The following is a 23,997-nucleotide window of genomic DNA, read 5'->3' on the forward strand; positions in this document are numbered from 1 at the left end:
ATGTATTATACACATCAAGTTTATACAAGTAATCCCCATTCAGTACCAGCAGAGTCTTCAATGTAGCCTTCCCTCATGAAACAGCAGCGCACACACGCACACATGCACTTCACCCTGCATACAAGCTATGTACAAAGGTTATGCAGCTTGTTATGACATGAGCTAAGATACAGAAATATCTTCTTGTGCTGACACACGCTGGTTGCACTTTTGCTTTTCTAAAGGTCACTGCATAAGGCCTATTGCTGTAAACAGGTGCCACTGGAAACACATACAACCACACTAGTTTGGTTATGCTTACAGATGCTCTTTACACGTCAATAGGCTGCTGATCCTCACAAACCTTACACTCATTATAGGACTTCTGAAACATGAAACCACGTTGTTGAGGCTATGAAAAAGAAATCATGCTGTGAAGAGCCAAACAGAAGTAGATATAGGGATAAAGACCTGCTTTGCATGAATTAGCTCTTAAAGATCGTTTCTATACTACAATCATTGCACATTTATCTTGCTGGTTCATAAATTTCAGTAGTACATAACATGTTTTTTCTTATTCATTTGCTAATTTTCCTAATATTATCCCTAATATTATCTCCTGCAGCTAAAAAGGAGTGTAGAAAAATGCTACAGATCTTCAGGCTGTATTCTTTTCCATCATCAATACAATGATTAACCATTATGCAAAAGTGTAGAGACCCACCCTTAAATCCTATTCAAGCAGGAATTCCTGTGATGTTTGGTAGTTGCAATGACAGAGGACAGACTGAATAAAGATTGCAGAAATACGCTTTACACAAAAGTATCATTTAAAAACCATACAATTGCATAATAAAGTTGTTATAGAAACAGCTGAAAAACAATTTCAATGCAGAATCCCCACCCTTCTTAATGGTTTGCACAGATCCACTCAAACATGATGCAAGTAAAAAAAACACTGATGCAAATCTCTTACAGCTCAGTACACAGGGCGACATATTGAGATCACAGCATTGTCCTTACCATGGCTTAGAATTTCATTCCTTTAGTCACTGAGCCACAACATCTTCATATATTAGATCCTTTTATAAAATTATCAGTTAAAACAAAGAAATAAAAACTGCTTCTTAAGTAGCATAAGTTAGGGTAATGACCACCAAATCATGAGTTTTTAAACACACACAGAGGCACACCTACACCAGACTAACTTTCAGTATTCAAGCATCTCAGGACCTTTAGTTACCATAATATCCCAGTGTGTCTTGCACGCTAGGAAATACTGCTGACAGGGTTGCAAAGGAAAGAAATACAGGCACATCTTCCTTCAGTATCACCAGGATTAAAATAAAAATCACATTGCCTAAAATTTCAGAAGCCTACAGTCTTAACTATAACCACTTTAAAAAGTCTGCACGTACTGGAGTTGCTAAAAATATTATTTAGATAGAATTGTCCCAAGTGAAAATAACTATCTCCCTCCCCCACTCCAAAACCAGGCAAAGCTGCTATCCCCTTTAGAACATAATCACCAAGAAGCCATTTTTTTTTTTAGCTAGTGTGCATAATTATGCTGGTTTGAGATTTTAGTCCTTAAATTGGATGTTTCCCTCTACATTTAAGACTTTTTTCTCTGTTCCCGATCAGTAGTACCAACCTCACTTCTGTAAAGGAATAGGGACCACTACTTCAGTTGTGTTTGTGAGAATTACTTCTATGAGATTTTTTTTCAATAAAATTTGTCTACTAATAAGGACCTTTTAAAACTACCTTATTTTCTCACATGCTGACTTTTTATGCTTCTCAAACTGCTGACCAGAGCAGTACCTAAGACAACATCATCTGGCAGAGACAAGGAAACCACTGTTTTTTTGTAGTTCTAAACTTGACAATGACAAAATGGAAAGTTTGAGATGAAATGTCAGTCCTAGAAAAAGCCTTATTAGCATGGATATGATCATTTACAACTAAGAGCTAAAGATTAAAAAGTAAAAATCTCATCTAAGATTAAGAGTTAAAATATCATTGTTTCTCAGTGAAAACCACTACCAGTCTCTTGCTCCTTCATTAACTTTTATGTGTTCCATAATGAAAGCTTTAAAGAGTGATAAAATTACTTTACTGGATTCTTCTATGCCTCCTGAATATGCAAACAGCAAATAAAAAAAAAAATCTACTCTTGATACACATTCAATCTTTTTACAACAATTACTGTGATTTGTAAACCAGACATAGATTAATAGATGTATATATTTAGATGTGTATTCAACCCTCCTGAGAACAGAATTTGTATAGAGTGTAAAGGAGAACTTTACTATAAAAATGATACCTTATGGTATATCACACAGGATTTCCTTGAAACACAGGATGTCAAAACTGACCACCAAGAAGTAACTTTATTTATAAATTACGAAAATGCAAAGAATTTTTAACTGCCTCCTATAATATCTATAGATTGCACCAGATTTTGACATCTTCTAAATCCATGGTGTGAATTTAAATCATTAAGGACACAAACACAGTTAATGGAAATCTTTTACAGACCTCAGTATGCTTTGGATTCAATCTCACATTAGCGTCCCATCACTTCTAGTCACTCCATTTGACCCTGATACTCATTTGAAAAGGATTAAAGAGGTGAAACTGGTATTAAAATTTGATACTGTAAATCACAGCAAATGCTATGGTTTTATAGCCTCACTGAATTTAATTTCTTACAGTAGTATAAAGTTTATACATACTATCATATTTATTTCAGAAGATACTGACATAACCATTTAAAATATTTTATTAAATCTATTCAATTTAGTACTTCTCCGCAAATATATTCTCAATCTTGAACAGAGTGTTAAACATGCATAAAATCAAAAAACCTCCCCTTCAAAAGGACAAGCCAGTCACTTAGGCAAAACCAAAGTGCTATATAGAGAAGGAAATCTCTTTAGCTTTCATTTTCATGTGCTGCAATACAGCCATATTGAAATAGGCGGTATGATACGTAACAACAAAGTAAACAATATGTCACATCCTACTTGTACATTTTATACGTAAGACGCAAGCATATCAACCACAAGTGCAAATCAGAGTTCAGTGAAACAGCATTATTTTACAGATTTCATGGTATCAATGGTGTCAACAACTTCCTAAATCTAGAGTAGCTTTAGCCTTCTGCTCAACTTCAATTTTTTCTTTCCTCTTCTGTGTACATCCCACTTCTACTCATTCTAATGGTACGTTCTACATTCATTTCCCATGTCTTCAACAAAATATAAACTAGTATTTTATTGTCAACACACCAGTTATCAAGAAAGCTGAAAGATGATAGATGAACATTCAAAGGAAAGCCAGCTCAAAATTAAATTAAAAGCTGATTCATCATTATATATTGGACCAAGTTCTGAAATTGCAGAAAAAACCACAAAAGACATTTGAAATTCATTACTCATTAAATTTCCCTAAAAAGCTCCCAATTTACTAATATGCAGAAACAGAATCTGTAAATGTAGTTTGTCACTAGTTTGCAATCCGGAGAGTCTTTGATTCACTACAAAATGAGATAACTCGAATGTAAAGTTTAAAATGAATGAAACTGCCTTGTATTAGTATATTATTCGTTCAGAATAAACACATGAATAAAACAAGAATACATTTTTATATGTGTTAATTGAAGGTGTAGTATGCCATCACAGCCCAAAGCCATAAAATTAATGTAAGCTGATTGCATGTTAATGTAAGCCATCATACCAAAACCCTCTATGGTAATCTATCACGATAAGGTGGTCATGGTCAGCAACATTATCTGTTAAAGAAAGCAGTCTGCCAGCAGTTCTATAAAGTACTACAATATTACATCATTAGAAGCATTTCTTTAATTTCCACATAGAAAGAAACCTTGTGGCACATGGCAGTCTCAGCTGTTGCTTGTAGTCAATGAGAAAACAGGCTTTTTAAACACAGAAGAAAACCTGGATGTGCAAATGCTATGCATTGTGCCATTTCATTTTACCATGATAGCTCATACTCTGTGTGCAGTATGTTGCTAGAAAAGGAAACATCTTCCACAACCACTAGGCCTATATTCCCTTTTTCAGAAAAGAGCAGCACTCTTTGCCTGATCAGTTTATTCTTAAGAAAGAAAGAGCTGATGACCTGTGATTTCACATTTCCCATGGTGATTATTTTCATTCTTTAATCACTGAACTATGAACTCCAAAAGAAAAACAGATTTGTTATATTATTAATCTATGTTAACAATGCACAACAATTAATATAAACCACAAAATAAGAAATGAGTAAGACTGTTAGAGTGTTGTCAAAATCTTTGCACCTGATTTCTTTAGCTGAATACAAACTAAATATGTGCCGGAAACTACCATGACTCTAATAGAATTTTTAAAGTAGACAAACATAAAAGGGTACTAGAAAACTAAGGCAATTAAACCATGTGTTATAATCTACTGGTCAAACTCTAATGGATTTTCCAGACTACAAATATGCTTTCATTCTCTTCTATTGCTCTATTAGTAGAATTATAGCATTGAACACACAGTTACGAAAGTAGACTTTAAGTAAAAAAAGGTAAGAAATCAAAGAGTTTGAGCTATCATAAGCTCATTATTTGATACCTTGCTCTATACTGCCACTTCTTACTGGAACTTGCGGTAGCTGTCTTCCCCTGCGACTGCTGAAGGATGTGTCTGCAGAAGGAGACTGTGTGGGACTTCCTTGTTGATGTATTCTGCAAATGAAACGAAGACAAAAGTCAAATAACCCAAATGAAGAGAATTTTTACATTCTGAACTTTAAACACATATTAAGTTGCATATACTGAAGATGGGTTTGAAGAAGTTTGCATTTGGTGCATGCCATATGCACATACTCAGGTCTGGAAATCCAGTAAACTTACAAGGCCTCACATTTAATTTCTCTAACTACCTTCAACTAAGGAGAAATATTTTCCTTTGTTTTGTTGTTTTCTTTTTTTTTTTAATAAAGTACCAGTGCACGAAAAGCAGTTTTCTAAGAACCATTTATGATTATGACTCACAATTTACGCATGTCCTCCTGCACTGCATCAAGGGCAATATGAAATGCCACCTCTGCATTTTATTAACTTTTGTACTCCCTTTGTGCTGATGCAATAATTGCACAAGGCCACAGAGAACTGGACACCAAGTATGTATTCCCATGGGATAACGTGTTGTTCCTCCCTGAACTCAAAGAAGGAAAAAGACCTTTAACCTTGGTACTGAGGGGAGGCACGTGTGTGTGTGAGTGAAGAATGTACAAGATTTCTAATATTCTTACCTAAGTAAATAGCCTAAACCCCTTTGGCAGAGTTCTAGCTAGCACTATTTCAGAGCACCTTGGCTACTTGATTTCTAATGCATAGATAGAGCATCAGAGTGTAACACATCAAACACCTTTCGAACACTGGTAAGTTTGCGTGTAAAATAAGTAGGGCCACCTCTAATAACCAGGGAAAAAGTTTAAGAAAGTAAAACAAAGATGACAAGAAGCAGACTGCTGAGAGGGAGAGCTTACTACGAAATGCCCTTGCCAGTTACAGTAACATCACACTCGCTGTGGAGGACAAACACTGTTCATCCACTACACTAAGGTTGCAAGTAGATAATTTGCAGTTTTAAGTAACACATTTAAACAAGTTCAAAATACTGTTGCCTTTCACACCGCGTAGATCAACTGACTTTCTCTTAGCTGTAAGATCATAATTAGCTGTGTACAGCATGTGATTTTCTGCATAGTGTTTAAGCAAAATACTTTGATAGTTTTCATATGGATACAGAACAAAACACAACAATGGTGGGATGAAACACAGCCGATTTTTTACTCTTACATTGTATAACTATTTAAGTTCAACAGCGAGAAGTACCATCTGGATGGTGAAGATAAGTGGCGTAAAGGATATGGGAGAAGTGTAAATACCATGAAGAGAGGATAATCTACAGTGCCAGAATGGGTGAACGCGCCATGTATGCTCAGGAAAGTACACCACCACACTGACACCTGGGAGGCAGAACATGAAAGCTGTGCTGTACATGTAAGAGCAACCTTGTCAGAAGTGGAGAAGGTGGTGCCGACCCTCCGGGCGCTAGGTGATGTACAGAGCATAAGGGTCTGATACTAGGGAGCTCACTCGATCTTGAGCGAGCGTGATGTTTTCCCCTAATGACTGGCTGTTCAGTCGTTCGTGGGGTTGGAAGTCCCCTTCTAGAAAGACATGGTAGCAGACCCCTAAAACATCAGGGCCAAAAAGAAACTGTTCAGTTGTTAGCTCCAGGCACACCTTCCCATGCCCCCCTCCACCAAAGAACATTGCAAATCCTGGCTGCATGACCAGGGTTGACATTTCAGATCAAAGTTATTAATTCTCAGTGCAAATCCATTTTCTAAATGATGAACTGCAGAACACTCACCACTGCAGACACACATGACCCTACCTGTGGAACTGTCGAACTGCACTGCATATAGCAGACAGTTGGCCAAAAACCCTAGCTGCATCTTAGACACAGCAAACACAAGCTAACAACATGCATGACGTAAGTGCTAGCACAGAGTAGGCTGTGGATACCTAGTTTTACCACAAAGCATTTCTGTTTCTAAAACATATCTTTTATCTTTATTAAAAATATTAACTGGCTTTCAATTAGTGTCCTAAAACAGGACAATGTGTAAGCACATATACGTAATTCCCTTGGTTTCCTTAGTTTGAAACAAGGAATCTATTTAAGTATCTTTCTGCTGTAAGCCTAAACCAGAAATACAGTTCTGAAGGAACTCTAAGGAAAATATAATTAAAATATGCAGTAAAATGATTAATCATGTTATTATGATAAAGCATAATTATTAGTAGCTTAATAACTGCATACACTGCAAGTATAAGATATCCTGAAACATTTCAGGTTTGGAGAGTGACAAAGTATTCTAACTGTGCCTTTTTACTCTTCCTTGGTTTCCCAACAGTGCAGCGTTCTGTAATTGGTACTATTGTATCTGCTGTTCCTTCAGAAATGTCAATGTCTTGTGACATCATTTCATTATGGGTTTTTGGTTTGTTTGCTTTTTGTTTTTTTTTTTAATTTCTGCAGACTTATGAAGTCTCCCTTCACACACCTAGCACAACTTTCCCAGACAAAGTAACCAACTGTCTAGTTCATGTGACTATCATACACTGAAAAGTCAGCCTAAAAAATATGAGGTAACATGCAGGTGTCTACCAAGGATAACAAACAGGTTTGGCTTCAAAGCCATTTAATCAGTAACAGTTTATGTGGAAGACCAGCCACAATACAACAGAACCAGGCCTCTGTTGCCCTTGCTCTGTTCTCCCTCTTAAACCCTAACGCTTCTTTAGCTTAACTCCTGGCTTGCCCTGGTGATAACCATAACATTCACGCAGAGACCGACTCCCCTGATTCTAAGAGATGCTTACAATAACAAAGATAAGCTGAGTTCTGAAAATGCCTGTTTGTCCATGCTGACTGTAAAAGTAATCCATGCCTACTATTGGATGCAATCAGCTTTTAAGTATGTGGTTTACCAGATGTTTAAACATCATAACATTCATAAAGCAAATATGGATCCCACTCTGTACCAGAAAGTGCTTGCTTGCTTTTACTATGAATGAATGTTCCAGTCTAACAAAGTCGTCATGTTCTCAGTTCTGATTTTTCTCATTTTAGAGGCTAAATATCCTGGAATTTATCTGAGAGCCCAGTGAAGCACTAGGAGAGTCTCTCCTGCCACTACAGAACAGAGACTTTACCTGAGACTCAGAAACTTACCTCCTGCTCTTTCAGTAATACCCTTTTTACAGACCTGCACCCTTCCACTAGAGAAAGATAGAGGATCTGCTTAACCAAAATGAAGACAAATTAGACTGAAGCCTTGCATTAGCTGGGGTATTACATTGGGACGAATATGCTACTTAGAGCGCAAATGAAGAATAGAGCTAAGAGGGAACTGGAGAAAATCTAGAATGGAGTTAAGGACTTGCTGGTCTAGAAGAAAGATCAGTTGCCGAAAGGACGTAGTCTGCAAATGGCCGATCAGGATAATGAGACAAAAAGGAACAAGCATGGGAGACAAAAGCTAGTGTATGACTGAGGAAACAAGAAAGAAGTGAGATAAGTATGGAGAGGAGAGGAATTTGGGAGAGAAATACCTGGTAAGCAATGAGACTGCAACAAGCACATACACGTGTTATCTAATCTCCTGGTTCCTCACAGAGGAAGGTAACACTGCAAGCAGCAAAACTATTAAGTCAATTGGCAATGGTTTACGGGGGAATCCTACAGGTTCTAGCTCTGCCTGCACACGAGAAAACTCAAATTCCTTTATCTTCAGACAGATGCCTCAGTGGCAAGTACTAAATAAAACATGCTGCCACTATGGAACTATAAAGAGAAACTAAGAATAAGAGAGCATCGCCAATCAGTGCACCCAGGGACCTGTGTAAAATATAGCAAGTACAGTTAAAGACTGCAGGTATCAAAACATATATGACAGGTAACCTCAAATCTGGCTTTTCTGGGGTGAGCAGTTAGGGCTGAAAGAACACACTTTACAATTGGGATGAACCAATTTTTACCATAGTTTTACTCATTCATACAAGGACAGAAAATGTTTGATTTTTATGTAATCAGTTTTACTCCTTCAGAAGAGTTTACCGAATCCCATCCTGAAGGCTTATCTCATCAAATTATTGAGAGAACTGTTAGGCTTTGTAAACTATCCTGAAAAGGTTTGCTTTTTCCCTTTTATGTACATTTCCTAAGCTATCACAATACATAGAGAACTTAACCTTACATAGCATGCTGAAAGGCCTTATAAAGAAGCTGATGCATGCTGATATCTTACTCCAGTAATCTGCTTAGCTTGTAGACAAGATCTGCAAATTGCAGAATAAAGACTAAATCTAAGACAGAAATGGATATTTGAGGAAGAAATAGTCTTGAGTTATATTTGCCATTTGACAAGGAAGTTAATTGCCTGTCCTACTATCAAAAGTTTCTGCCACTAGTGCAACATTATATCTATGAATAAATACTAAACTACAGCACTCGTGCTTATTTAGGCATTTGTGTCTCACTTCTAACAGCAGTGAATCATCTTATGGAAAAAGAAACCTACACCATGTGCCATGGAGATGTAAAAAGAAGCACAATTCATGTTTTGCTATGCTCTTGTTGCACTGGGTCCATCGCTCATTAGAAATCAGAGCTGGCTTTTCTCTTGTGGAAAGTAAAAATGTAGCTACGGGGACTTATACTTCTGGTAACTTTGCTAAACTTTGTGGGGGGGGAAAAAACCCACCAGATTTTTTTTTTTCATTTTCCTAATCACATTGATTTAAAAAAACAACCCACGCCGCCACCCCCCAAAAAAAAATAATCCAAAACCAGCAACTCCCTTCCCCCAGCCTAACACTAGCACCAGGTAGTGGCTACAATCATTAACATATCAATGCCAAATTTATCTCAGCACAGCAATGACAGAAGTATCAACTTCCAATCCATTAAATCACATACAGATACTGTATATAGGCACTGTAGCAATATTTCACAGGGGCCTCCAGACTCATGCTTCAATCTTCAATCGGATGTTTATATAAAAAAGAAAAAGCTTTGAAATATCCAGGAAAAAAGAATCTCAAATTTTCAGACCTGGGCTGGTCATTTAAAGCAGAGAAACATATTGCCCAAGCCTTAAATAGGCCTCTTCCTCATAAATATAACTACACTGCATGCCTGTCCTTAGAGATGGAGCCCATGTGCTGCTGATGTGTTCAGCATAACACCTCATGATCACAGCCCCTGCAAATCAGTTCCTATCTCACCTGCAATATCTGAAATTCTAAGTATTTCAAGATTATGATTTACACCTTCCATATATTGAGATTAGTGTGAAGCACTAATTAGTGTAAACAGGATTTATTGAGGCATTTGTTCTTGATCTATGCAGTGAACTTAACATCTGTAGAAGAAACATGTGCCCAGTTCGCTCACTGAAATACAACGTTTGAAATGTAAACTTCTGCATATACAGATACACTGATTTGTCCAATTGCAAGTGTTGTGGGGTTTCGTTTTGTACTCTGCCAGTGTCTCTCCCTCTCTTTGCTCTACCCTTTTGCCATCAGAATCTTGTATTTTCTTTCCTTCCTTATCCTTTCTGTTGCTATACTTTCTAGTGATGCTTATATTCCCATTTTTTCCCCTCCGATTCACTTTATATATCTTCATATCTCTTTCCCACCTTATCTTCCTTCTCATTTTCATGCCAAACTCTCTAACCATATAGTCTGGTTATCAAGAACTGTGAGCCCCTTGGACCTCAGTCCCAGTGGCTCTTCTTACTCTTCAGAAGTTAGAAAAAAAACAGGGAAAAAGTGATCTCAATGGCACAACTGCTCTGGTTTAAACACAGCAAGGATTTCAGCAATCATTTACATAATTTCTCTGGTCTAAACTGAAAAAGCAACTGGGTTGTTGTGACAACAGAATCATCAAAACCCAGAACCATTGCTTTTAGATCAGGACTGATAATCTGGGCCTTGAAGCAGTAAAATAAAATAAAAGCTCTGAATTATTGCTACATAATGTTCATTTTCATCGAAAATAAAACTCTGTGTTGTTCATGTAAGTTTTTCAACCCTCACAATGTAAACAGATGTACATTGCTCCTCTGCTAAGCAAGATAACATAAATGTGTTTCTGATAAAGGCAGGATCTCACCTCTCCCCACTGCCCTTATTTCATCTAATACAGAGGGTTTAAAACTTAACTAGATGTACTTATTACCATTTAGTAAATATATTTTTTTTACTTTTTCTTAAGAATCTAAATACATAACTCTATATGACTGCAACATCAAAGCTAAAAGTTACAATGATGATGCAAGCACAGCAAAATTCAATTAATATGAAGGGTAAAGTCCCAGTGTTGATATTAACTTTATGTAATGGTAGATGACAATTTTTTCTACACATATTTAAATGTATAACAGCTTTTTTATATTATAAAGGGAAATCAGTTTGATCAGAGACAACTTGAATTATTAATCTGTTATGATATTTTTCTCATCCTCAAAGTTACTGTAAAATAGACTAGATTTTTTGGAAAAAGATCAGTGGGGTAAAGCACAGAAAAGATTTAGTCCCATACCAATGAAATATGCTATGCATTCCCAAATTTCATCTTACAGAGATCAAGATAGTGGCAATGGGTCTCAGATTTTGGCTCATAAAATGTACAGACTGCTAGTCTTTACCATTGAGTTTATCTGCAATGATGGAGAGTGCCAGAAAAATTCCGTATGTATGCAACACAGCAAGCAGTGCTAATAATATAGATACAAAGTAAATAATACTGTAAGTTACAACAACATAGTTGTTGGTACAGTCACAGATTTTCTACTTTAAAAGTCACATTAGAGGTATTTTCCAAACACTGGAATCAGACTGATTATAAGAGATGTTTACTCATCGATCAGCAATCCTACCTTTCTGTTTCAGCTGCGGAGCCTTTCCTAGTTTGTTTTTGGCTGCTATATCTTTCCACTTTTCTGGACTGCCTGTGAAATGACATGTCAGAAAAGAAATAAACAAAGAAGAAAAAGAATACAAAAATATGAAGATTATATATTTATTAATGCATTGCAAAGCTAGTAACAGAAACGGTCGACAGATGAAAAGGTGACAACAATCTTCACAAACAGGCTGGTGACTTGAGGATTAAGACACATGGCCCTGATTAGTTTTGATTGAGGCTGATGATGTGAAAGTTATGAGGTACCAAAACAGGGGAGATAACATTAATCCTGACTGAAGAGTGCAGCTAGCTTCCACTTCACCATCTGCATGTGATTAGAAACAATGCCTCCTCAGAGGCCTTTTAGTCCTCCCTTGACAGCATGAAAAACAAATGCAAAGTAAACAGCAGGAAAAACTGTTGCAGAAAGGACCAGAAAATACTATTCAAATGTAAACTTCAGAAATCGCTTTTAAATCTAAGTTTCAAACGCAAAATAAATACTGCATCGTATCAGATTTAAATAATGCTGTCAGTATATTGATAAATACTTGCTTCTCAAAAATCTCATGGTATTAAAACTCGTTAAAGTTTTTGAGAAACAGTTTAAAATAATTCCATTTTTTTCTAGTCAATATAAATAAACTAGAAGTTTATTTCATTCCTTCATTCCTTTCCCACAAAAATCTTTTATAGAAATAATCTGACATTTGGATAGTAGGCATTAGTTACCTCTGACAATCTAAGCATTTACTCTGATAGTAGATAAGAACAATGAACAGTAATATGAGTCAATAAATGTAAGAACAAAGGTAAAGCAAGCTTCACCCCTATGACCCTGGACTATAAATATACTGTAAAAACCTCTGCAAGTCTTGTGTGTTCCAAAATTTCCATTACTATCCATAGTAATGTAAGCATTTACAAATTAGGATTTACAATTTTAAATCTCTGATAATCAATAGATATTAGTTTTATAGAATAAAAAGTACACACAGTATATCAGGAGTGGTCAAAAACAGGGAGTGATGATTTTTCATGATAGACCAGAAATGCTGACAAACCCTAACTTGCATCTTACACCGGTGCAAGAAACATACGTAGGAACTTGCAACGATATACTCAATGTAATATATTAAGCCATAAAAGAATTAATGTGGGCAAAATAAATAGATAAAGATAATACTTATAAATTATATTTTCCTTTTAAATCTCTGTGGTTATAAAGAGTAATCCAATGTCTGAACTGAGAGATACCTAAACAACACCAAATTATACCCAAACAACAACATCACAGTGGATTTTTGTGGTTTGTACCCACTGTACTTTGTGAGCATTATATTGTGACACAGCATGCTCCACAACAAAGAAAATAACGCAGCAAAGTAAAATGTATTTTGCATGAGGAGAGCTCATTACCTGATGCTTTCTGGGTTTTAAAATAATATATTTTCTTACCAAAAAATAGTATCTCAGAATAAAAATTAAAATCCCGGTTGTCCTCAAACTACTTTTTCCAGAATTATTTTTTGTATATTCTCATGACTTTTAATTATTTTTCTTGACCAGGACGATTACAAGGTGGATACACAGGGAAACAAACATTAAATACTGCAGCTTTACTTAAAACCTAAGGTTAGCAAAGTGTTTAAAGTTATGGTTAGATCCACTGAATGCAGCAGCATTACCACTCAAATGATGTCACTCTCTTCATTTTCTGTTTGGTTGATTATGGGGCTTATTTTCATCTTCCTCCTTATGTCACTTGCTTAGACTGTGACATTACGTGCAATGGAGAAAAAGAGCACGTAGTGACTGCTCTTTTTAGGATGGAAAAGCTGAGAGTAGGACATGCTTTCCCGTGAAGAGTGACAAAATCATATATAGCAGTAGTGAGCGGAATATACTTATTTCTCTGCTCTCTGTGGTGTCCTTGTGAGAAGTATACATTAGAAATATGTTTAAAATCACAATCTCCTTTCTGTTTCCTTCCTCTTGCTAAGATGATGCTGTACACAATTCCATATAGCTCAACAGCCTACTACAGCACTCGCAGTCCTGGCTCAGCTTGAGCACGCTGTGGGCATTGGCAGGTACACATTTACAGGTAGGCATCCTTTCACGCTCAAGACAACGTATGAAGAATGCGCTGGGGATAAGAACATTCATGTCATACTCAAATTTACCTCTTAAATGTACTTCATAGGGGATTAAATATTATCTATGAACAATACATGCATATATGTACTTATACATAAAAAGAGAAGAAATATTAAATATGTGAAGGTATTATGCAGAGCATATGAATATACTATAACCAATACCTCATTTACTTGGAACTATGATTTGAGTAAATAATACCTCTGTGCTGCTCCAGGTTTAGCACTTAGGTGGTCTACACTGTCCTGTTTTGGAATGCAAGACTCCAGCGTCCTTGTTCTTCACAAAATTTGGAAACATGGATGTGAATTTGGACAGAATGAGCAGAAACAGAGAGATGGTCACATGCAGTGAAGGTGGAGACATGCAGTCAAATATATAAACCAAAAGCATTAAGGTACTATCTTCTGAGAAAGGTTATATTTCTCATTTCCCCTTCCGTTGATTTAATGCATACACTTAAAGGAAATGTTAAAATTTTTAGACATAATATCAATAATCTAAGATGCAATAACGTAAAGAATGAAAGCCACAACAGTATTTTAAAAAACCTTTATACTCTACATGCTGAACGGCAGCACTGTGGCTTAATAGCTGCCATTATCCTTCTTGTAAATTCATCTACAGTATTGTTCATTAGATTGATATATAAACCCATACAGAACATCTTCCCTTAGGAATATGAAACATGCGTATATTGTCATTATATTGTGAAATTCTCCTGAAAATGTAAGTGGAATTCATAATTCAATATACTTCGATGAAAACTTCATGTTCTGTCTGCTACAGTAATAATTAACAACAAATCAACAGTAAAGTAGAATAACTGACTCAGTTTTTTAAAATGCAAATGAAGTTCAGAATATTTTTTAATTTCTATATTATTTTCATTTCTGCTGAAGCTGTTTCAGAACCTCAGAATTTATTCACAGCTTTCAATTTGGCATAAATATTATTAGCTTGTTGGTTTATTAGTAGTCTTTTATGGAATATATGGTAAAAAAAAAATAATTTCTTGATAAGGTGTATCAATGTAAGAATTTTTTTTCCAAACATCAATTTTGGCGTTTAATGAGAAAACTCAGCAAAATTTGCAGTCCACTAATAATGTAGGGTATGCGATAAATTTGCATCTATACTTCCTTTATGGTGAGGAAATGATAAAATATCCCTTAAAGGCCATAAATCTACCAACTTGTCACACCAAATCATTGATCAATGAGGCCTTATTACATATATAGACAAGCACTATATATTATTTTATATACAGACAAGCTATCCATAGTTCAGGTTCCAAAGACCCATGTGCCTCAAAGTATTTATCACCGTTGAGTGTAAACAAAATCTACACACAGAAATATGATAATATTCCTACCAAAATTAAAAATTGCTATTCATAAAGTGACAAAATAACAGTTTTATAAAATTCAGTGTCTAACATTTAAAATTATTTATTACTGGCTTGTACAAGAGGCCTCAGTGGTTTGCAGTTATTCTCTTCATTTATGTAGCCTTAAAGCCATCAAGAACGTGATGGTCAATACTTGCTGATTTTTCCTGAAGATTTCTGAAAGGCTGGATCTACATGGTATGTGAGCTGGGAGGTCACAACTACTCTGAAGGCTTGGTAGCTCCTCACACTCATTCCTAGCACTTTTGTTATGTCTGGCAAAACTGCCTCCCTGATCAAGTCAAATAGTATTGCTAGAAAGACAGGAAAGGATCATCCAGGCCAAATCGGTGTGCCACTGGCAGTGCACAGCACACCTCAGGTTCACTTTGTGAAAGTACTTGCTCTACAGCTGGCTTCAGGATGACGCTTGGATAAGGGTTCTTACAGATGCATGCATGACCACCAAAAGCTACTTCTCTTAACCGGAAGTATATGAAAATTATTTTTTAAAAAGGCTTATTTTATCCAGTCTTGGTTGTATGCTGAAATTATATGCAGACTTCTCAAAAAGAACAGTCTGAATAATATTCCCACCTACCATTAAATGCTCAACTTTCATTCTCCTTGATTTCATCATCACTTATAATTTCACAGTTTCGCAGTTCTCCAGTTACCAGAAAGTCTTTCACTTTAGACAGACTTTCTAATTCTCATTTCTTATATAAAAATCAAAAAACCTCCCAGCAATGACGCTATCAAATTCAAACACAAAACTAGTCTTCAAAATATCTTAAAGAAATACATGATACTAACCAAACACTCGTTACTTCTTAACACTGAAAGAACATATAACCCATGTCTTCATCTTACCAAGGTACATCAAGGAGTCACTTTTTCTGACTTGGCAAGTGATCAAATTCCAGAATAACAACAATCTTGCCAAGACCTTTACTAAAATTTATGTTATGAATCATTATCAACAAATACAATATTGCAAAAATTGAATTTAAGTGACCAAAATTAGAAGTAACGCATATCATATGTTTAAGAAATGTATTCAGAAATAGATCTTGATTGCACCCTATATGCAAATTGGGCCAACTTGTAAGATAAATCTGGAATGTACTCAAATGAGGAGTAAGATGACATCTGTCAAAGTCAATTAATCTGTGAAAATGTGATTTGAAAGCAGTGATATGCTGTTAATTAGTCACCCCTGCCGATCCATCAGACACTCATTCCCCAACACCCACTGCATCAGTTGTCAAACTGATACCAGCACATCTTAAAAACCCGTAAATTACAGAAGTGAGTGGTGCTGGCCAACTGCCAAAGCTATGGGAAATAATCAGAATGAATGTAAACTTGAAGAGTAGAAAACAAAGGTAAAGTACCTGTGATCCCCTCACTGATACTCTCTCTACACACAATGTGGGCTATTATTTATATTGGGCATGCAATGTAAAGAGCCCAGCGTTCTCTGAACTTCTCTTAATCTGGGAGAAAGATGCAGGAACTGAGAGGCTGCAACCAGTCATCAGGATTGGGGTTCGCCTAAATGCCTTCGAGGTTCATCACTGACCGCATCACTGGGATATGGTGACCAGATTACCTGCAAGACTTCTAAGCACAAGGTGGCACTGATTTCACTATGAAAAATAGACTGCTGTTTCTCCAACTTAAAACCTTTCCCATAATAGATTCTATATCTCACAGATGCTTTATTGTAGTATGTTTGCTAACAGGTATTAGATGATTTCAGCCTTTCTCTGCGAAACTTCAGCTGACATCAAAAGGCTTACAATTCTGCATTAAGGATGGCAGTATTTAAATGAAATCTCCATTTCACTGATAAGTGATATGATTATGATTTAATTTTAATCACTTCTTCAATGACAACAAGATTTTATCAAGTCTGATCTACTGAAGGCAAAGACAGTCTTTCCATCAACTTGAAAAATGGGAAGAGAAATTACTTTAAAATGCCTAAAAGATACAAAGGACATTTGTAAACTATTAATAGGTGTCCCATCAAAGGGATGCATTGGCAAAATTTCTAGAAATATAAGGAGGGACAATTTTGAAATAATGTTTCACAAATCTAATTTTATAATTTAGAATGCTGATTTACTCAAATAAAAACCAGAAATGCTATCCAAACACAACTACACTCTTCCCACCTTGTATGAGTAGAATACTTACAGTATTAAGCAAACATGACAAATGACAGCACAAATATAAGTACTGTGGAGAGCAGAAGGTAAGGACTAGCACTACAGTAACTGAATTTATCCATATACCAGTCTTACAGTTTTAAGTGCAACTTCCTAAGAGTTTACACATATATGGATTATTTACAGAAACCATCCGTATCCTGTCATTTACTGTAACACAAAAAATTTGAAGGGAAAATTTTGAATTTGCATTTCAACAGAAATTATAATGTCTGTTTAACACACACCCTCCCCCCCCCCCCATCTATCTGGAAAAAACCACGAAATAAATTACTACTGCCAAAGCAATGGAATACCAAAACTGATTAGAGTGGAAAGTTCATGAGAAAAAAAAAAGCAAAGGCGCTTCTATTAATCACAGGTGGTATCCACCATAAAAATTTATTTAAAGCACTGGTGTTTTTAACCAAAACCTACCTTGTTAGGAAAACCTGCTCCATGGAGACCATCCTGATTTAGGACAGAACTTACGAACAGTGCCAATTTTTACATGCATCAACTAGCAAGCGTTACAAAGACTTCCAACATATCAGTTTGTGGGTTTTTTTCCCCCTTAGGAACAGTTTGTTAAAAAAAAAAGGAAAAAACCCAATAAAAATAAAAATAAACACCTGGACAAGAACAGGGTCTACAACAAATATTTATCACATTATAAAGCACCACAGTTAACACACCACCAATGTTTACAGAAGCAGGTAAAAACAGACTAAAGAATATTAACACAGATGATGTTCTGTTGTATTAGACATCTTATTTCATGGCTTGTGACCATTCAGGCAAACAGAAATCTTGACAAGACATTAATTCCTAGGTGCTTTATAACAGTTCAACAAAATGCAGAGATGATATTTAAGCTGCTGTTTTATTTTGGGCTTCTGGAGGTTGTAAGTCTCTCTCTACATATATGCATACTTTTAAATTTCAGTATACTCCTCTGAGAGTGCAAGATGCAGTAAGCCACTTTTCAACTGGGAGGAGTTGACTAGTACCTGTCATCCTCCGGAGATGCATGCTGGATATGAATCCTGGGACTAGTAGGTCGTCTCCTCTCTAGGGAGGGGGACCATCTACCCCTGTTTGCCCGTTCAATAAAACAGGAAAAAAATAGGATATTTAGTTTGTGATAAAATTAAATATGTGGGATTGGGACTGGAAAAATACCCCAAAAAGTAATGAAAGTGTGTAATTTAATTATTTTTTCTAGCAGTTTTCTAATTCCCAAGTATACTATTCTTATGGCTGCTTACCACAGAAATATTACAGCTGAAACAAAAAGAGCGTATGCCCAAAGATGCAGAATTTAGACCGATATAAATCCTTTACATAGTGTACCATTAAGTTTTCAAATATTCTCAAGTGCTAGACTATCTAAAAGCTGACTATTCAAAACAGAAGTTTTAATTCCAAACTACAACAGCTTTTCAGAGACCGTATGGTGGTCATTTTCCATCGACTGCTGGCTGGTATTTTGGTAGGCCCATCTCTCCTAGCATTTTGCACTGAAAAATGCATTCTCAGAAAAAATGTAGGACTTCGAATTCTAAAAAAATTTCTACGGCACAAAATGACCCTTCTCTGGAATGCAATGAGAGAGTAAAGGTAAGTTAATTAGCTACAACTAAGCTACACACATTTGTTTACAAGTACTGGGGTAGGTTTTTTGTTTTCATTTAAAAATATATATTGAAAGTGCGTGCAGCCAGCTTCCTCTTCTGTTCGTTTCTCTGTATCCCTGTAGTACATGCCAGCAGATCACGTTATATAATTAACAAAAAGGACCTGAACTGTGAACGAAAACTGGTGTCTTACATGATTTTTTCTTAAAAAAGCTAATTTAATTTATAATTACGTATACTATACTATAGACCGGTGTTGCTTATTTTGTTGGGATGTTATGTGGTTGTAATAGTACAAGTGTATCTGTAATAATTTACAAAATCAAACTATACTGATTAATTTACAAGCAGCAAAATGTTTACATAAACTCTGCATGACACTCTAATATTTCACTTTCTGAGGCATCCTTCCAGTCCATGTAATAAGGAGAAGGGTTTGATTTATGGAGCATGCAAATAACAAAGGTTTCAAGGAGATTAGCATCACTTGAACAGTTAGGTAGATCTTTCAGAAGTTTCAAGAGGAAATAGCTTGTTAGCGGTTAGTTTCTTTTTCTTTCCAAAGCAAGAGTTAAAGAAAATGTTAATGCATCAGTGCACTCAAAGCCCTTAATATGCTGATATCCACTATAAATATTAAACAGCATTTGATAGAATTCACTGGGTCATGCAGTATGAACTTTGAGAACATGCTCTCTTTCACTGAATTTTGAATGACCATGATTCACAGTATATTGCACACAAACATGCAATAACCTATTCCTTTACATGGCTATAAAGAACTGGAAACACAATATGTTGCATACCTAATACAAACAGATATTTTACTATACATTATTTTAAATGTAAATGGTGATATTCAACATAACAGTTAAAAGCATGCAATATGAACACTTAATACTTCAGACTTACTAAAAACCTTAGAAAAATCAACATGAAATCAGGACAGGTCTTAACTGGACCAAGTGACAGCTCCAACTTCTTTGTTAGCTATTTATGGGTATGTAACAGGTAACTGTTCAGCTTTGTATCTTGTTTACGTGGTAGTGACCAGCTGACAGCAAACATCCTGATAATCCTTGAAATGCTTTGATTCCTACTGCAGCAAAGCACCTCATAACAAATCGAACAGAGCTGCAGGGCTGCATTTTGCAGATACACTGACCCTGTTGTACATGAACTAATCCTCAGGCTGTGCTCCTCGCTTGTATTTGCCTAGCTCTCCGCTGACTAACCTCTCAGAACCAAAGCAGTACCAATCTGTGCGACTGCTCTTGTGCTAACTGCTAATACACAAATTGCTTGCAACACAAGAAACTTAGAAGGTAAACAGAAGCCACACTAAGTATTATTAATGTGCTTTCCTGACTTGAGGCTGAGGTTGCACACAGATTCCTCCATTGTAAGGAAATGTCATCCAAGTTACAAGGCAAAAAAAATCAGAAATTTTGAGACACAGTGAAGACACAATTAAAAAAAATCATACTAAAGGAAGTAGTGACACCAAAACCCATTTTCAATGGCATTAGAGGGTATTTATGACCATATTACACACTAACCTATGTCTTAAAATTCATCACAGAAGCTTCAACAAGATAACCATTTTGAAAAGCTAGGAATAAAAGGGAGGGGAAGAAGAAAGAGGGGGGAAAAAATGGCATGCATGGCGCAACTGTATAGATATATAAGTAGGGGCTGTATCTTTTTGAGTACCCTAGTGTACACTGTGCCAAAGAAAAATATATAGACTCACAGAATCATAGAATCATTTAAGTTGGAAAAGACCTTTAAGATCGTTGAGTCCAACCATTCACTGAGCACTGCCAAGTCCACCACTAAACCATGTCCCTAAGCACACACTTACACATCTTTTAAATACCTCCAGGGATGGTGACTCAACCACTTCCCTGGGCAGCCTGTTCTAATGCTTGACAACCCTTTTGGTGAAGAAATTCTTCCTGATATCCAATCTAAACATCCCCTGATGCAACGTGAGGTCATCTCCTTTTGTCCTAACGCTTCTTACTTAGGAGAAGAGACCAACACCCACCTCGCTACAACCTCCTTTCAGGTAGTTGCAGAGAGCCTCTTTTTCTCCAGGCTAAACAACCCCAGTTCCCTCATCCACTCCTCACAAGACTTCTGCTCCAGACCCTTCACCAGTTTCGTTGCCCTTCTTTGCACATGCTCCAGCAACTCCATGCCCTTCTTGTAGTGAGGGTCCCAAAACTGAACACAGCATTCAAGGTGCAGCCTCACCAGTGCCGAGTACAGGGGCATGATCACCGCCCTACTCCTGCTGGCCACACTATTTCTGATACAAGCCAGGATGCTGTTGGCCTTCTTCGTCACCTGGGCACACTGCTGGCTCATGTTCAGTGGGCTGTCAACCAACACCCCCAGGTCCTTTTCTGCCAGGCAGCTCTCCAGCCACTCTTCCCCAAGCCTGTAGCATTGCACGGGGTTGTTGTGACCAAGTGCAGGACCCAGCACTTGGCCTTGTTGAATCTCATATAGTTGGCCTCAACCCATTGATCCAGCCTGTCCAGATCCCTCTGTAGAGTCTTCCTACCCTCCAGCAGATCAACACTCCTGCCCAACTTGGTGTCATCTGCAAACTTACTGAGGGTGCACTCGATCCCCTCATTGATAAAGATATTAAACAGAACCAGACCCAGTACTGAGCCCTGGTGGACATCACTTGTGACTGGCCGCCAACTGGATTTAGCTCCATTCACCACAACTCTCTGGGCTTGGCCATCCAGCCAGTTTTTCACCCACTGAAGAGTACACCTGTCCAAGCCATGAGCAGCCAGTTTTTCCAGGAGAATGCTGTGGGAAACGTTTTCAAAGGCTTTACTAAAGTCTTGGTAGACAACATCCCACAGCCTTTCCCTCATCTACTAAGCAGGTCACTTTGTCATAGAAGGAGATCAGGTTAGTTCAGCAGGACCTGCCTTTCCTAAACACATGCTGACTGGGGCTGATCATTTGGTTATCCTGTATGTGCCACGTGATGGCACTCAAGATGATCTGCTCCATAACCTTCCCCGGCATCCAGGTTAGGCCAACAGGCCTGTAGTTCCCTGAATCCCCCTTCCATCCCTTCTTGTAGATGGATGTCACATTTGCTAACCTCCAGTCAACTGGGACCTTCCCAGTTAGCCAGGATAGCTGACAAAGGATTGAAAGTGGCTTGCTGAGCACTTGTGCCAGTTCCCTCAGTACCCTTGGGTGGATCCCATCTGGATCCACAGACTTGTTTGTAAGTGGTATAGCAGGTCACTAACCATTTCCCCTTGGATTATGGGACCTTCATTCTGCTCCCCGTGCAGGTGCTTCCTCTGGGATTATGCGGGGTTTACTCTGCTCCTCTGTCCCTGTCTTCCAGCTCAGGGGGCTGGGTACCCAGAGAACAACCAGTCTTACTATTAAAGACTGAGGCAAAGAAGGCATTAAGTACCTCAGCCTTTTCCTCGTGCTTTCTCCCTATGTTTTCCCCCGCATCCAGTAAAGGATGGAGATTCTCCTTAGCCCTCCTTTTGTTGCTAATGTACTTCTATAAACATATTTTATTGCCTTTTATGGCAGTAGCCAGATTAAGTTCTAGCTGGGCTTTGGCCCCTCTAATTTTCTCATGCATAACTTCATGACATCCTTGTAGTCCTGAGTTGCCTGCCCCTTCTTCCAAAGGTCATATACTCTCTTTTTTCTTCTGTGTTCCAGCCAAAGCTCTCTGTTCAGCTACGCCACCCTTCTTCCCCACTGGCTCATCTTTCAGCACATGGGGACAGCGTGCTCCTGCACCTTTACAATTTCCTTCTTGAAGAATACCCAGCCTTCCTGGACTCCTTTGCCCTTCAGGACTGCCTCCCAAAGGACTCTGCCAAGCAGTCTCCTAAACAGACCAAAATCTGCCCTCCAGAAGTCCAAGGGAGCAGTTCTGCTGAACCCCCTCCTTACTTGAAGGATTGCATTCTGTACCAAACCAGTCCATTTACCACAAAATTTTGGCAGGTCTGTGTCAAGGCAAGGTCAGTTTGCCAGTCAGGTTGTATGGACTTTCCTTGCTCAAATGATGTAGCTTATAGCAGGAGAAAGGTCTTTTTTTGTTGTTTTGTTTTTGTTTTAGTGCAACTAACAAGATATATATCCCAAAATCATAAATATTGCTGAAAGTATTTTTCTGCTGGTGTATGTGGGTCAACACAATGACTTCTACTGGCAAAGCAGCATCTTAAAAAAACATTAATTACTCCAAACATTTGAAATGACAAGAATTATGTTACACAGGGATTAAGGATCAAAACCATTTCCAATAAATCATTAACATAGGGAAACTACGCTTTACTGTCTATCAGTTACACATGGCCAATACCATGTTGTTAAAAAAGGTCAAGTGGACCATTTGATCCCAAATGCAACCTAATTTATACCCTCTGAGGCAAAAGGGTTTAGGAAGGGAATGAGTGGGAAGGATTTTCCATAGGTAAGTGTACTTATAATTTTGCTGAAGAAAATACGTAATGCCACATTTAGAAGTCTATCGTTATACTTTGAAGACTAAAAGCCTAATTTGTAAATAAAATATACCATTCCATTCCCGGTGACAGGGAAGTAGACACCTTGAAAGCAACTAACAATACCTTCAACACAGACCCCTTAAATATAACAATCATAAAGTGGTGCTCTACAGACTGGACTTCACAAAACCATATAGTGTTTACCTTTGCTACAAGCAGGATCAACTACGCATGACAGTTATTTAATGATAGGAATAATAATATATAAATAATAACAAAAATAATATAAACTTTAATCTCTTCTTAGGCAGTGTTCAGTAATGAAGTCTAGACAACCTTTTCCGTATCATCTATTACAGTGTTTCATTATACTAGCCTTCAGAAAAGCTTTCCTACTATTTAAGGTGAACCTATCTTACTTTAAGTCACCTGTTCTCCTCTTGTCCACACATATACAAAGTGCTTTCTACACACCTTGAACTTAATTCTGTATTTTTCAAACTGAAGACTCCTCTGTCATTACACACAACTGATCACTAACCT

At 37.2% G+C, this 23,997-nt stretch overlaps 1 protein-coding gene across 1 annotated transcript in view; it reads right to left on the bottom strand.

The window, feature by feature from the left end:
* RIMS1 (regulating synaptic membrane exocytosis 1) overlaps positions 1-23,997 on the bottom strand; it is a 354,008-nt gene that overhangs the window by 94,674 nt on the left and 235,337 nt on the right. Inside the window, exons 21-24 of the mRNA XM_064447811.1 lie at positions 13,890-13,967; positions 11,500-11,571; positions 6,049-6,231; positions 4,602-4,714 (exon numbers count right to left, since the gene is read on the bottom strand). Of these exons, the coding sequence (XP_064303881.1) occupies positions 4,602-4,714; positions 6,049-6,231; positions 11,500-11,571; positions 13,890-13,967 (446 nt within the window). The remainder of the gene's footprint in view (positions 1-4,601; positions 4,715-6,048; positions 6,232-11,499; positions 11,572-13,889; positions 13,968-23,997) is intronic.

Source organism: Phalacrocorax carbo, chromosome 3, assembly GCF_963921805.1.
Source record: "Phalacrocorax carbo chromosome 3, bPhaCar2.1, whole genome shotgun sequence".
In the NCBI taxonomy this organism is placed as follows: Eukaryota; Metazoa; Chordata; class Aves; order Suliformes; family Phalacrocoracidae; genus Phalacrocorax; species Phalacrocorax carbo.